Raw genomic sequence first — 14,681 nt, 5'->3', positions numbered from 1 at the left:
CTTTTACTTTTACGCTTTTTTGAGTTGAGCAAAAGTCATTAGCTATAGTAATAACAATGAATTCTTTTATTATTTACTATATTAAAGGAAAAAGATGAGAGTCTTTATATCAGACTTTTAATTAGTTCTCTTGTATTTTTATATAGCTATAACAATTACTCCATCCATTCACATGATTGATATTTTAACACAATAAAATTGACATGATTGAGGTTAAAAGTACGGGTTTTTTATTTTTTATTTTAATTCTTAGATGCTATTAGGATGTGTGCTAGAAAGTAGTGAAACTATCGATTTATAGACTCAGGAAGAGCGAGCTAAGCAGGTCTAGCTCGACCGTTACATAGCATGATCGTCGAGTATGAAGATTAGCTATCGTATAGAGAGAAGAAAAAGAAAGAAATTATTATTTCTAGTTTATGGATTAAAACGTGCTGTTTAGTACACGTTTATACCATTGGTTAGCTACAGCATCAGTACATGTAAGAATCACCTCATTGAAATTAATACACACAAGTGCCGGAAAAAAATTGTGAAAAAATAAAATTTTGTGATTTTAAATTCAAAACTGAAAATTGTTGAAGTGACCAAGTCAAACAAAACTTCATGTTTGAAATTAGTAAATTACCAATATTTAGACGATTAGGTCCCTTTTCAACAGTTCAGCAATAAAGATGCAATAGGAATTTGGATTATTTTTTCTATAAAGGGACTCCCAAAGTGAAAGTGTATCTTTTCAAAATGGCAGTAGATATGTGGAAAATGATTTCAAAAATGTGGTTAGCCACTTTTGAATTAACCAAAAATAAAGAGATCTTTATCAAAGTACTCCCATAATCAAACTCTACTTTTTTTCCATTCAAAGAAAAATAAATAAATGAGGAACAGATTCATTAGAGTAAGTGGAGATTCGAGTTGCAGGAAAAAGGAAGAGCATTACCATAACAGCATCAGACTGAGATTAAGGATCTATTCACCTCTGTTACTTTTATTTATTTTTCATTGAAAAAATATAGAGTCTCTTTAGTTCTTAATATGTATGATTGGTTTGGGACCAAATCTAAAGCTACACGTGAAATTTGGAAAAGAAGCAACGCATCAAAAAAGTTTGAGTGATCAAATATTTTGTAGCACACATCAATATCATAAATATTTGTGTATTAACAAAATTCCTAACTTTGGTATCAAACTTTTATCAATATTAAAAGCAAGCACCTAATTCCTAAATTCTAGACCTTAGCTGACATATTATATACGGTTCAATACTTTTAAAATGAAATAATATATATTTTTAAAATGAAAGACACTTCTGTTTAGTCCATTTATGTTCTAGACAAACATACTAATATGTTTATAAAATGATCAACCAGCCAAATTAGGTACTCAATAAAGTTAAGTAATCATTTCGACATTCATTTTCAAACTTATAATGTTTGCTGGCTTCGTGATTTATAACCAAAGTGAAGAAGAGAAAAAGGGTCACTCATATAAAATCGAAACGATTTTGAAAGTGATCCGTTTAATTTCATCATTTTTATTCCTTAAATTTCTAGACAAGAAATGGTGAAAACAGTGTTAGAGAATAGAGATAGAGGAATAAAAGGGATGGAATTGGAAACTAGTTTGCTAAAACCCAATAAAAACGTATGTTGACTTGGAAAATATATCATTGACTCATTAAAAATACAACAGCTGTAATTGGCATTGAACATTTTTATAGAACGGTTATGTCATCCGTTGCAACTATATTTTAAATATTTAATTAAAGATATGTTGCTTTGAAGAAAATATTTTTTAACGACGGCCATCTTTAACTCTTTTAAGACATACTTATGTAATAAATAAAAGAAAGAGTTGCTTTAGTGTGCTAAATAATTTACAGTAATAATTAATACACTTTCAATTTTGTGTATTAAAATTATCAACACAAAGACATAATTATATCAATACAATATGTAAATTTAAATATCAACACAAAGACATAAGTTTATCAACACAAGAAGATTGATAAATTTATGTTTTTGTGTTGATATTTTTAACATACAAAATTGATATTAGTTATTAGTTATTACTGTAACTTAGTTAGTATTTGATCACACACCATAAATAAAATGTATATTTCCTTCGTCCATCAATAATAATGATTTTTTCTATTTGAGATTCTCCGTCAAAATTAGCGATCTTCTATATTGATAAATTTTTATTTCGAGATGTGATCTATTTTCATTAATAGTCTTCGAAAAAAAAAATTATGCTATATTTTTTATTTTACTATTTTATGTTAAAACTTTGTAGAGTATAAAATTATTGATAGTGAACAGCAGTATAAAATTTTATATATGTCGAACCATGTTACCATGATATTTCAATCATCAATATCTTAAGTCGTTGATCTTTTATGTACCTTGTTATTTACAAAAGAGATGAAGAAAGTGGGGTGGAAAAAGAGCAAGTGGATTTCATTTTAATTAATCAAATCAAAAGAAACTTTTGGGCTTTATCCCTTTAATCTTTACCTTTATGCTCCCACTTTGCACTCAACATACCTGGCCTGGGCCCCTCTTCCCCTGGTTTTCAAACTAAACAAGATCATGACTCAACTTTTTTTCACTTAACCTTGGCTACCACAATATTTTCATCACATAAATCCTTATATATAAGAATGGTAGTGTGATTGAGTTCATACATAACAAGTCAATACTCTTCCTTAAATACCTCAATACTTCATCACTCCAAATCACCTCTATTATCAAATTTAATTAGTTATCGATCTCTCTTTGTGCGTGTATGGCGGAGGTCGAGGAAAGAAACATATCGGGGATCAAGCTGTTCGGAACAACGATTCCGATCATTAAGGAGCGATCAGAAGCGGGCGATTGTGATCGTGAATCATGGAAAGTGGAAGATCGGGCGGCTGAGAAGAGGCCGGACAAGATCATCCCGTGTCCGAGGTGCAAAAGCACGGAGACGAAGTTTTGTTACTTCAACAACTACAATGTTAATCAGCCCCGACACTTCTGTCGGGGCTGCCAGAGGTACTGGACCGCCGGCGGGGCCCTCCGCAACGTCCCCATCGGAGCCGGCCGCCGCAAAAACAAGCCGGCGACGTCGGAGGGGTGCTTCTTTGATGCGCCGCGGATGGAGGTGGCGGAGCATGGCGGTTTTGAGGCGGCGAAGAGGAGGAGATGCGATCTCAATAGTCAAAGTTGCTGAGATATCCGATTCTTTGTCTTGTAGTTCAAGGATTAATTTAATTGTGGAAAATAGAGAATAGAATATGATCGTTTTTCTACGTTTCTTGTTGTACATATGCACCTTGTACTAGTTGGTGATTTTAAATTTTTGTATATGATTTTAACTACAGTAAGACGCGTAGACTAAGAAGCTAGTTTATGTGTAAAAATATATGCTGATGAATTGGTCTAACAAGTTAATATATGGTTTATTGAAAAATGGAGCAATATGAAATTAGCCTCGTGATTTTGCAAGTATATATATAATTAATTAAATTCAATCATTTCGTTGAATAATCCAAGCTCCGGGGATGAACTAGCCATCTATCGTCGGATCCTTTTGTTATGACACTATTGTTTTTGTAAGCAAATTTCTCATATTATAATTATATAGTACATCATACAATCCATTTTACTTGAATATAAGTATATGAATTTGAAGAGATATCTAGAATGATATGTCTGTTAGTTTGTTAACATAGTCTTTGAATTCTCTGCAATTGTAAAACAAGTGTAATGGCAGTATGATTGTTAAAAACATAAAATTTACCCATCTGACAAATTGCTGAAGGAGTATTTTATAGGTGGAGTTTTATAAAAGTAATATTTTGAGATGGAAAACTTCCTTTTGCAAAATTCATTAATTCGCAATAATAGTGATACTATATATGAAGGCCGGCGCACTTGTTTTTTTTAGAGAGTTAATGATACGATATGATGTGCGCCATTCAACAATCTATTTAAGTTGCATAACATAGAAATCTAATGAATACAAAAAACAAGGGTCAAAACCTAATGTTGGGAACGCTAAAACACAACATTATAGATGAATCTATGTTCGAACACGCTACGAACATTTATATTTAAACTCTCGAATTTTTTAGATGATGAATGACGAGAAAAACAATTAAAATTCTCAATTTGATAGGTCGATTAAATTTTTCCTGAACAACTATAGTTATATTTATCTATGTTTACAAGACTCGAACAAGGTCAATTTATAAGCACAAAAATAACTTATAATTCTACTAGAAAACGGAAACCTAATCTTGATCCCTATAGGGGACTGACTCAACAAATAATTAAATAAACATCAAACGGACCAACTAAGCTAGGACAATCAAACAATATTAGCACGTTCGGTTTACAAAATTATATCTCATGATTAAATTTGTACTATGTTTAACTCATGAGATTGAATCTCATAACTTAATCCTAAATGGATAGTCATAATCAACCCCCTCCTACTAAATAATCTCACAACTTAATATTAGATTATATCTTGCTTTATTTTATCTAGTAAACAAAACACTAACATATATAGATAGATTTCAACTCTCATGCAAAGTCTTGGGCCTTGGCCTTAATATTCTCAGAAAACTCTTGCATAAAGTCGATGAGCCATTAGAGCATGGCAGGCCCATTCACATGGTGTCCGATCAGACACTACTATTTAATTTTCTGTTTTACCCACACCGCTAATAATATATTTCAAAATATACTTAGATATTTTGTTATCTCCTACACCACTAATAACTTACTCCCTCTGTCAATGGCAGATCCAGAAAGCAGTTATCGTAGGGTCGAACATATTATTAATAAATATTTCAGCTGTCCCATAATAGATGTCACACTTTCCTTTTAAATTTGTCCTATAAAAGATGTCACATTTTTTTTTCAAAAACTTTCTCTCACAAATTAATCTAAATATATTATTTTCTCTCTCCATCTAGCACACAAAACAACATCTCCTAAAACTCCGTGCAAATTCCTAAGTATGCCATCAATTATGGGACGGAGGGAGTACTACCTTCGTCGCCCATTTCTTATTATGTGTCTCAGTTTCCCATTTTGGAATTCTCATATTAATTATATTGAGTACATCATTTTTACGGTTTTTAATAATAAACCTCATATTCTTTTTTTTATTAGACCAAGGGTATCTATCAGCGGGTCTAGTGACTATTTCCTGCTGATTCGTAGCCACCTCGAAGCGTGGGACAATTGGCAATGAACCTCGTATTTTATTAACTCACTTCATTTGTAATTTATTTTAAGACTAATATATAATGGTAGGACGCGCATTCCACTACCTTTTCTACTCACTTCCCTCTATATTTTTAACATCTAATTATTATAATTTATGCGGGGTCAAAGTGAAACGCATGATAAAAAATAGATAATAGATAAAGTATAATATTTAAATATTTATATAGTAATTATTCATCTCGATTGGATATTATTAGGATTTGGAAATGAAATTAAGATATAATAATGGTTATAATCATTTAAAATTAAAAAATTTCCTAGTGTTCAATTTAATGATTGACAGATTGCTAATGCCGGTACATTTTTTATTGGCCCATGTTAAAAATTTGGGCCCATTTGAGCATAAAGTAAATGTATAATCCCAATTAGCACCGACTTCTTCAATCTTTCCAGCCTAATTTTGCAACTCAGGTCCTCATCTTCCTCCAATCTTCCTGCCCAATCGTCTTCTGAAATTGGTCATGGGGTTGGAGCGTCTGCACCTTTGGGTCGGAGTGACCTACAAAGACCATATCTACCGGTTTACCTAGGCTGCGGTGGGGTCGGTCGACCCCGCCCGACCCCACCTAGATCCGCCGCTGCCCTCAGTCGCATTTCTTTTCTGCACGAGATTTAAAAAAAATTATTTTTAGTGAGTTAAGTAAGAGAGAATAAAGTAAGATAAAAGGAAGATAGATAAAGAGAGAATAACGTAATAGAGCGGAAATATATCTTTTTTTGCAAAAAAGAAAAGAAAAACTCAGCTACAATGGGACAGCCTAAAAAGAATGCGACTCAACTATATAGAGACGGAGAGAATATTAGTTTTCGTTGTTTACATGCACTAGTAGTAGAATAAAGCTATGTGGCCACATTATGACCAGCCATAAATTAATTAAATAACAAAAAAAAATTGATTTTTTTCAAATTTTTGGTTTAATACTATTTGATTTTACTTTTATATCATCTTCATTATATGTTGCTCAACATGTTAGTGTTGCTCTTTCGTAGTTTTTGCTCAACTTATTACTACTGTCATTTCTTGATTGTTGCTCAACGTATACAGTAATTCGTGATATTAATGTGTTTTACGTAATGGAATTCAAAGATAAGTATCAACTCACAAGTCCATTCACACACATATAAGTTTATATCAGTAATTCTAATTTTTTTATACATATAAATGGACTAAATTAACTTTTTATGGCCGACCACATTATGGCCATTTAGCATCACTCATAGTAGTAACATATTTCAAACATTACTCTCTATATATAATATTGATAGGTTTGTGGCACAATTGATGGCATAATTTATGGCCATAGATTGATTAATCTCATGAAATTGAGTGACAGGTCTATCGCGGCCCACTATAACTGGGCCTGTGCAATGCCCATTATTGAAGACATGTACGTTGAAATCTGGATAGAGGGGCTGTATCAATCAGTTTGTACTACTAGCCACGCGCCGCGCGTCAGTTTGTATCGATCGAATAATCTAATTCAGTTTGTTCTCTTTCGGAGTTCTCTCTTCCGTCCAACTCATTCATTTTCACTTCACATTTTGGTGGCATCGTGATAGCTAGAAACTCCTGATTTTATTAATTTATTTATTATTCACGACTGTAAATAATACCAACTGCGGATAGATGGCGGCCTCTCCGCCTTTGTTTTACTCTTTCTCTCCTCGAATCATCAGCCGCCGGCATACCAATTCGGTTAATCCGCCGCCGCCGTCGTCTTCTACCTCTTGCTCCCCGTCTCCTTATTCTTCTTACTCTAATTTCTCGTCTCGTCGACCAGGGCGTTATTGGAATTGCATTACACATTCCGGTAGCCTCTCTCTCTCTCTCTAAAACTGTAATGTGTGGACGAGGTTTTACCGTCAGTATTTTCACTATTTTGTGATTTATTTACAGGCAATGGAATTGTGGAATTTCTGGAATTTGGTGATTGACTTGTTTTTTTTACTGTAAAAACCTGGTGCCTATTCTCTTGTAATTTGATTCTGAAACTTGTTTATATTTGCGGATCGAGATCGCGAATTTTGTGAAAAATATGCACTTTTAATTGTTGATTTTGAAGTTTATGCTCTTTTTAGCCTGATGAATTTGTTAATTTTAATTCCATACATGGACAAAGCTACTTGATTCGGTCACTCCATTATTTATCTTCGAATCTAATTATTAATCAATCATGCTTTGCTTAAACGTCATGTTCTAGGCCTACTAGAATTAATCAATGCCTTGAAAATACAAAGTACTCAATCATACACCATCTTACTACTTGATAGCATACCTGCTGCAATTACACTCGGTTCATTTACATACTGCAGGCTTAAAAGCTATCTGGAATCAATATAGCCTCAAGGCTGAAGCTATGGGTACTACTCAAGGAGATATTTCATCTTCAACGGCCATGATAAATTCGGAGGATAAACCCGATCATCTTCTTGTCCTTGTTCATGGAATCATGGGGAGGTATGCTGATTATTGTACATGGAACGGATTACGTGAATACTGATAATGCTATCTTGAGAATGTAAAGTAGATAGAAACTAATACTGTATTAAGTTGCACAAGATTTATGTCTACCGAAGTTTCTAAATATTGCAGCCCAGACGACTGGACGTATTGTGAAGCAGAGTTGAAGAGGCGATTAGGAAAAAAGTTTTTGGTACATGGTATGTTTTTTTTTCTAATTGTTTCACATATATAAAGTCAACTCGACAAACAATAATTTCATTCCAATTTAGTGTTTGTGTAGTAGTACCATTTTGTTGACATGGGGATGGAATTTTTTTGGAATAAAGAAAATGTATGGGGTAGCATTGCCACATTGGCATACCACTGATGATGCAGCAATATGATATTTGGAGACTTGGACTATGTCTGAGAAGGTGGCCTTAGTGAAGGTTTTGGGGTTACAATATATGTTCTCATCATGTTTGTGGTATTGCTAAAGTTTTGTGAGTACATGTTCTCAATTTTGTTATTCCCATACCTTTTGCATTATTCAACACATCAAGGAGGTGGGGGGTGGGGGGGAGGGTATATTTGAATTTTACAATTGGGATAGATTATCCCTTATTGAGAACAATTTGTGGCAATGAATTAGAATAATGAGCCAATTTACAACTGCTAATAGTGCTTACTTTCCATGTACATGGGGATATAGATATACAGGGACTTTTCTTGGGGAACAACTGGAGATTTAATATGCAAAACAAAGCATCTTTTTGTCCTTGAGAATGCATGCAAAAGTCTGTCCGCGTTTGATGAATTTGAACTGATGAGTTCTCGTTGTAGTATAATCTTTAAGCTGTACTGTAATTTATTTTTGGTTTTTACTTCCTTTCTCTTTGCAGTGAGTTCTTGTAATATGTACACCAAGACTTTCACAGGCATTGATGGTGCTGGTAGACGACTGGCTGATGAAGTAAGTTCTTTGGGTTATGCTCTTTCACACCTCTTTAATACTCGTGTGCATGGGTTGTGAACCATACTCATATGCCTGGGTCAAATGTCCTTCTACTACTCATTATGTAGAATCGAGTCTGAATTGACAAGCAAAGTGTTTCTCTCATTTTTCTTTTCCTTTTCTTGAACAGGTCATGGAGGTCGTGAAGAAGGAAGATAGCTTAAAGATGATTTCCTTTCTAGCCCATTCATTTGGTGGATTAATTGCAAGATATGCAACTGCTGTGTTGTATACGCCTAATGTTTTTTCTGATTATCCTGATGATACTGCTACAAACTCCGAAACCTCATCTTCCTCAAACGGTGGTTTGATTGCTGGCCTGGAAGCAATTAATTTTATCACCCTGGCAACACCTCATCTCGGAGTAAGAGGAAGAAAACAGGTATATTTTGCTGACTGAAAGATTAACTTGTTAATATATATTTTATTTGTGTTGATTTAAAACTAACAGTAGTTTATAGTTAATTGTAGAATATTACACAATTAGCTTATACTTGTGATTTATAGTCATGTGGGATCTGACCTCCAGACAGTCAATTTTCATCAATAATTCAGCTTCCATTTCTGTTGGGTTTGCCTTTCTTGGAGAAAATTGCTCCACCGATTGCTCCTATTTTTACTGGGCAAACTGGCAGTCAGCTGTTTCTCACTGATGAAGAGGCCGACAAACCTCCTCTCTTATTACGAATGACCTCAGACTGCGATGAAGGAAAATTTCTGTGAGGGAACTTAACTTGTTATGATGTTCTTTTGTTAACTTTTGTCTTGGTATTCAACTCTTAGGTTAATTTTTCTGAGTTACATTGCAGGTCTGCACTCGCTGCTTTCAGATGCCGGGTGCTTTATGCAAACGTCTCTTATGACCGTATGCTGATTTCAATTACTATAAATGTTTGTTTTCTGTTGCATTGATTACTCACATTCTTAATGATGTCCAGATATGGTTGGTTGGCGCACATCCTCCGTTAGAAGAGAAGAAGAACTTGTTAAAGTAAATTGACATTTCTTTGTTTTGTATAATTATCTTGATTAGTCAGATTTCTAATTTTGACACTGGCAGCCTACAAATGGGTCATTGGATGGCTACAAACACATTGTTAACGTGGAGCATTGCCCGCCAGTTTTGTCTGAGAGCCCTAATTTCCCATCAGAGGCAGCTGAAGCAAAGGAGGCTGCTCAAAATTATCCGAGCACACAGAACACTCTAGAATATCATGAGATTATGGAAGGTACAATCCCAATTATGAATGAAAATCCCTACTCTATTAAGGTATCTTCTAGGAAATGAAAATTGTCTGTTACAGATGAGATGATACGTGGATTACAACGGTTGGGATGGATGAAAGTTGATGTCAGCTTTCACTCGATATTCTGGCCGTTCTTTGCACACTTCAATATTCAGGTTAAGTAACAAACAGGCCTCATACATCATCCTACGTCTGTGGCAAAGATAGCTCTTTAATTTATACCTTTATTGTAATAAACAGGGGAAAAATGAAAGGTTTCATAATGCTGGAGCCGGAGTGGTGGCGCATGTTGCTGACACCATAAAGCAACAAGACTCTTCACCATGTATTGGTGTTAGCCGTTGTATACTGACAAGATGATGGGAAATTCCAGTTTTTTCATTAGTTATATCATTCTCTCCCCTCAATGTGTATAAGAATTCTTAGGATAACTAATCTTTTATTGATAGATAACGATTATATTTTCCATCCACCAATCAAAGAGAAGAAAGCATGGTTCCACATGATCTTAATTTTGGTATGTGAGGTTACTATATCTGCTCTTAGCAATTTTTTGCAGTAACAAGAATGCGGAAGACGAAGGACAAGGAGATGGAGATGGAGATGGAGATGTTAAAAGCAACTCTTACGAGTCCAAAATATAAGCATAGGTACATAAACTGCACTCGGTAGCGTTGTTTTGTCTTTCGTTTTAATCACATTACAGAGCAACCAGTCGCGTTTTCGTCGCTGAAAATGGCTGCAGTGTGACTGTCAAGGATGTCCGACCCTGGTGGCTGCTGGTAGTAGCCGTGGTCATGGCCGTTGTAACCATGCTTACGGTAGTTGTAGGTGGAGGTCGTCTCAGCTGTGAAATAACTTGCTGGAGTGCTGTAGCCGTTCGAGTATGCATAGTTGGCCGGACTCCCGGAGTAGTGGCTGTAGTAGGCGTGGTACTCCGGGTTGTACGGAAACGGCCAGAGCTCCGCCGTCCGGCCGGTCTTCCTTACAGTTTTGAGAACCCTTTTCTGATCTGCCCACCCTGTGACTGTCACCTTTTGCATGTCCATATCTATGTCTATGCTGTCCACACCTGATTCATATATTGCACTTCAATTAGTTTATGATGATTCTGAATTTAACAAAGAATAATGTGATATGGATGAATCAATACAAATTTGATATGATAGGAATTGGAAGCAGAGGATTTGTACCATCTAATTTTGAAAGGGCTTTTGTTATTTTTCTTTCACATCCGGGACAGTCCACGTGCACTCTCATCTCCACAATCTGAAACGACATTATTGAAGTAAGATACATATAGAATAATAATATCACGATAATTAATAATGTCATGCATTAATATCTTTGTCCCCACAATATATATTGTGATAATTGTCAGATAATAACACAACAAAGTTTGAAATAGTACGCCAATTAATTTAAGCCTTCTTTCTCTTCAACTCTTAATTACATCAATTTCGTGATGGACTCATATGTGACATAATAGTTAGTTGCAAAATAAGCTTTTAACCATCTCTCAAAAATTAAGTTCCTCAACTGATTTTGTCATAATCTTACAAGCACTAATTCTTTTTCATAAAAATAACCCTACTATGGACGTATGTGTTATTTGTAATATACTATAGACACTTTTATTTTCATTTCCCCACTTTGATTATGATTTTTGTCTGGTTATGGAGCTACTATTAGAAAATAAAAGTATCAATATTGTTTATACTCAATCGATCAGTAAAAGCGTTCATCCAAACTAAATTACATGAAAATTGTTTTCTCAAAATCATGACCTCGAAAATTAAATCACACAACATCTACAATGAACATTTTGTCTCTAGCTAGATGACTTAATGTAGAAGTCATATGCGAATGTTACTTGTGTTATTAGTCGGTTTGTGTTGCTTTCCATTTGTTCATTGTTGAAATAACGTTACGCGGGAAAGCTTGATTAAATTTCCATGAAACTTACTAATTACTTAATTACTTTCGTGCCATTTCTGAAACTGGGAAAATTTTGTGTTTATATTTTTCTAACAATGGAAAAGGAATTAATCCTTGATGGCTAAATAATTCATATTCTTCCACTTCTGATCAGTTCTGAATACTTGTATTAACTATTAAGATTGGAGCACACAAATAGCCTGTGTTCTTATGTTTCATCTTATATTCTTATACTAAATAAGTATAATGTATTTGAAATGTATAATTAAACCTTGTACAGTTATAATAAACACATATTGATACATACCATTGATATAAAAGTTCAAATATTTTTATGATCCAACAGAGACTGGAAGCAAAAGCTACCATGCACGCAAGCGCTGCGCGCACACACGTTCATCAATTCATACACATACATATGTGTACTGTATACACGACAGTACTAGATTAGAGAGAGGGAAACTAACCGACATGGCGAGACTTCACAGGAGATCAATTGGTATCTTCGTTCCCAAAATCTCAGATGTCTTACAACAAAAACAATGTAAATTGTGATATGATCGATGCTTTTGATAATATGGCAATGTAAATTGTGAGATGATGTTTTTGATAATTTGGCAAGATCAAGTATACTGCATTTATATATAGCGACAGCTTCCCTGTAGTGTATATATATTATTTAATTGTAGAGCAAGTAACTTAAATAATGCAAGAAATGCTTATAATATTCAATATGATCTGCCTACTGTTTTCCTAATGTTTTCCATCTGCCTACTATTATAACGCTTCTAGTAATGGAGGACCCAAACATAAAATTACACTGAAATTATTACTATTATTTTGCTTATTGCATATACTTTATTATATTTTTTTTCTATTTTTTGGTATAAATGTGTATTTTGACAGAGTTATTTGGTATTAAAAAATAAATAGAAGAACAAAATATGTGGTTTAGGTTGCGGTGTTAATCTATAAGTCAAATAAACCACGTAAGTTGTGGAGCGTCGGGCACTGTTGATGTCTCAACTTATATCGAGCTTCTATCACTTATTATTATTATTATTATTATTAACAAATATTATAGTTAGGGATGGGTACAATTTGGTCGATGGCCAAACCATCAAATAATGGAATTCAATTTTAAATTAGTTCAATACGTATTTTTTTTCTTCTGTGCGTAGCATTAATTATGTCCATAAAAAACTTTTTAGTAGTGCAAAAAAGTAAATATATTTATCTCAAGGTAATTAGGCCAATTTTTGCAAAAAAATGTTTGGTTAAAGGCAGCTACAAACCCTCAATTAAGATATTTTTTTGGTTTAAATAATTTGATTTTATTAAAATTCTTACAGCAGGATTCTAACAAAACGCTGGTGACGCAATACTAATAAATTAAATGAAAATTTAGTGAAGTTTCGACAAAGTCAGAATGTTAGAAGCATCGGTGCAAATTTACACGAAAAAATGAGCTCCAGCTAATTGCTTTGTAAATGTACACGAAAATGAGGCCCAGCTAATTGCTTTGCAGTTACGAATATGACTGCTTAAACTTTTAATATTTTAATTATATATGAAGACACACAATTTAAGGGTTTATTTTCAAGGCCAGTTGTGCGAAATGTTTTCTAAAATAGCAACTTGGAATATTCTGAAAACAGACGAGTTAATTACAATGCTTCCCATAGTAGTTATGATTGCCCCCTTATTTTATTATTATTATTATTCCTTTTATAATTTGTGTGCCCGATTTAACTTTTTTTTTAGTTCCCTGCATTATTCCAACGTAGTAGAGCGATTATCAGTTCAATAATTATGTTGGGATATAAAATGAGAGAAAAGAGAATTACAAAATATAAAAATATCTTTTTTGAGTCTAAAAATAAAAAGGAATAAAATATTTTAGAAGTGAAAAAAGTCATTTAAATCACTCTATATGTCCATGATTTAAAAGGTCATTTTGATTCGATGCGAATTTTTAAAAATATTCAATGAAAAAAATTAGTGAAATACAATATTAGCACTTTGGAAAAAATAATTAAATTATTAAAATCATGAAATTCCAAAATAATAAAATAAATCTTTACATTATACTACTACATACATAGAGCACATGTTATATCAAACTTTATAGATGCGTGAGTATATTTTTAAAGAATGAGATCCACTAATGAGATTATGGCAAAGATTATGCTCTAAAAATTTAGTTTTGGTTAAATAATAATTTAAAAACACTCGAAAAAAAGGGGCTGTTGACGTAAATATTTAAGCAATATGTTTTGTTTAACTTTTCAAGAAATATGAATTTAACGGGAGAGGATCCCCTGCTTTGTTAAAAAACACAGCAGGGAGTGCTGTGGTTAAAACGCAGTCAATTTCACATGAAACGCAACCTTTTCTTTCACCCTATTTCTTTGATTAAATAAATGCACGGCTTTGTATCAATATTATGCACGGCCTTTTATTTTATACTATATTTTATAATCCTGAATAAATTATTTATTAAATCCTACATGCATACAAACACTAGCTGTAAGTTTTGTTATTGATGCATCTAACACACAAACATAGCGTTAAAATAATTTAATTACTGATATTAACTAATTATTCTAACAACTTAATTCATTATTTGTATTCATTATTGGTACATCTATATATCATATATAATAAATTATTTGTATATTATTTAGACTTTGAACATTTCTGAATAAAAGTTGTTTGAAAAATATAATATAAATATACAATTCATAAAATTTAGA

The 14,681-nt window shown here is 33.3% G+C and overlaps 3 protein-coding genes across 6 annotated transcripts; 2 read left to right on the top strand and 1 right to left on the bottom strand.

The window, feature by feature from the left end:
- The first annotated feature begins 2,617 nt into the window (after positions 1-2,617).
- Positions 2,618-3,367, top strand: LOC121811672 (dof zinc finger protein DOF1.5-like). The gene has a single exon (XM_042212567.1). The coding sequence runs from the start codon at positions 2,788-2,790 to the stop codon at positions 3,211-3,213; it is 426 nt and encodes a 141-aa protein (XP_042068501.1). The 5' UTR covers positions 2,618-2,787; the 3' UTR covers positions 3,214-3,367.
- A 3,334-nt stretch (positions 3,368-6,701) lies between these two features.
- LOC121811052 (lipid droplet phospholipase 1-like) lies at positions 6,702-10,491 on the top strand. Of its 3 annotated transcripts, XM_042211821.1 has the most exons (12): positions 6,957-7,093; positions 7,180-7,232; positions 7,596-7,740; positions 7,876-7,943; positions 8,628-8,698; positions 8,871-9,122; positions 9,296-9,459; positions 9,550-9,605; positions 9,679-9,731; positions 9,801-9,969; positions 10,045-10,142; positions 10,228-10,491. In XM_042211821.1, the coding sequence occupies exons 3-12, from the start codon at positions 7,640-7,642 to the stop codon at positions 10,345-10,347; spliced, it is 1,152 nt and encodes a 383-aa protein (XP_042067755.1). In that variant the 5' UTR covers positions 6,957-7,093; positions 7,180-7,232; positions 7,596-7,639; the 3' UTR covers positions 10,348-10,491. The 3 variants fall into 3 exon arrangements, with proteins under 3 accessions (XP_042067754.1, XP_042067755.1, XP_042067756.1); XM_042211820.1 differs by lacking the exon at positions 7,180-7,232 and having other exon boundaries at positions 6,702-7,093; XM_042211822.1 differs by lacking the exons at positions 6,957-7,093; positions 7,180-7,232 and having other exon boundaries at positions 7,881-7,943.
- A 102-nt stretch (positions 10,492-10,593) lies between these two features.
- Positions 10,594-12,539, bottom strand: LOC121811053 (heavy metal-associated isoprenylated plant protein 28-like). 2 transcript variants are annotated; one of them, XM_042211824.1, is made up of 3 exons: positions 12,393-12,539; positions 11,181-11,256; positions 10,594-11,059 (listed from the first exon to the last, which is right to left on the bottom strand). In XM_042211824.1, exons 1-3 carry the CDS (start codon positions 12,396-12,398, stop codon positions 10,683-10,685), a joined length of 459 nt encoding a protein of 152 aa, XP_042067758.1. In that variant the 5' UTR covers positions 12,399-12,539; the 3' UTR covers positions 10,594-10,682. The 2 variants fall into 2 exon arrangements, with proteins under 2 accessions (XP_042067758.1, XP_042067757.1); XM_042211823.1 differs by lacking the exon at positions 12,393-12,539 and having other exon boundaries at positions 11,181-11,268.
- Positions 12,540-14,681: the final 2,142 nt, after the last annotated feature.

Source organism: Salvia splendens, chromosome 7 (assembly GCF_004379255.2).
Source record: "Salvia splendens isolate huo1 chromosome 7, SspV2, whole genome shotgun sequence".
Classification (NCBI taxonomy): Eukaryota; Viridiplantae; Streptophyta; class Magnoliopsida; order Lamiales; family Lamiaceae; genus Salvia; species Salvia splendens.
The sequence above is the reverse complement of the archived record's forward strand: the minus strand, read 5'-3'. Positions and strand labels throughout refer to the sequence as shown.

What these genes read in the sequence shown, in the direction of transcription:
- LOC121811672 (XM_042212567.1), top strand. Translation starts at nt 2,788, where the DNA reads ATGGCGGAGGTCGAGGAAAGAAACATATCGGGGATCAAGCTGTTCGGA.
- LOC121811052 (XM_042211820.1), top strand. Translation starts at nt 6,910, where the DNA reads ATGGCGGCCTCTCCGCCTTTGTTTTACTCTTTCTCTCCTCGAATCATC. An exon ending in GTAGACGACTGGCTGATGAA is followed by an intron (nt 8,699 to 8,870) that starts GTAAGTTCTTTG and finishes TTTCTTGAACAG; the next exon opens with GTCATGGAGGTCGTGAAGAA. An exon ending in GAGTAAGAGGAAGAAAACAG is followed by an intron (nt 9,123 to 9,295) that starts GTATATTTTGCT and finishes TCAATAATTCAG; the next exon opens with CTTCCATTTCTGTTGGGTTT.
- LOC121811053 (XM_042211823.1), bottom strand. Translation starts at nt 11,268, where the DNA reads ATGTCGTTTCAGATTGTGGAGATGAGAGTGCACGTGGACTGTCCCGGA. An exon ending in AGCCCTTTCAAAATTAGATG is followed by an intron (nt 11,060 to 11,180) that starts GTACAAATCCTC and finishes TATATGAATCAG; the next exon opens with GTGTGGACAGCATAGACATA.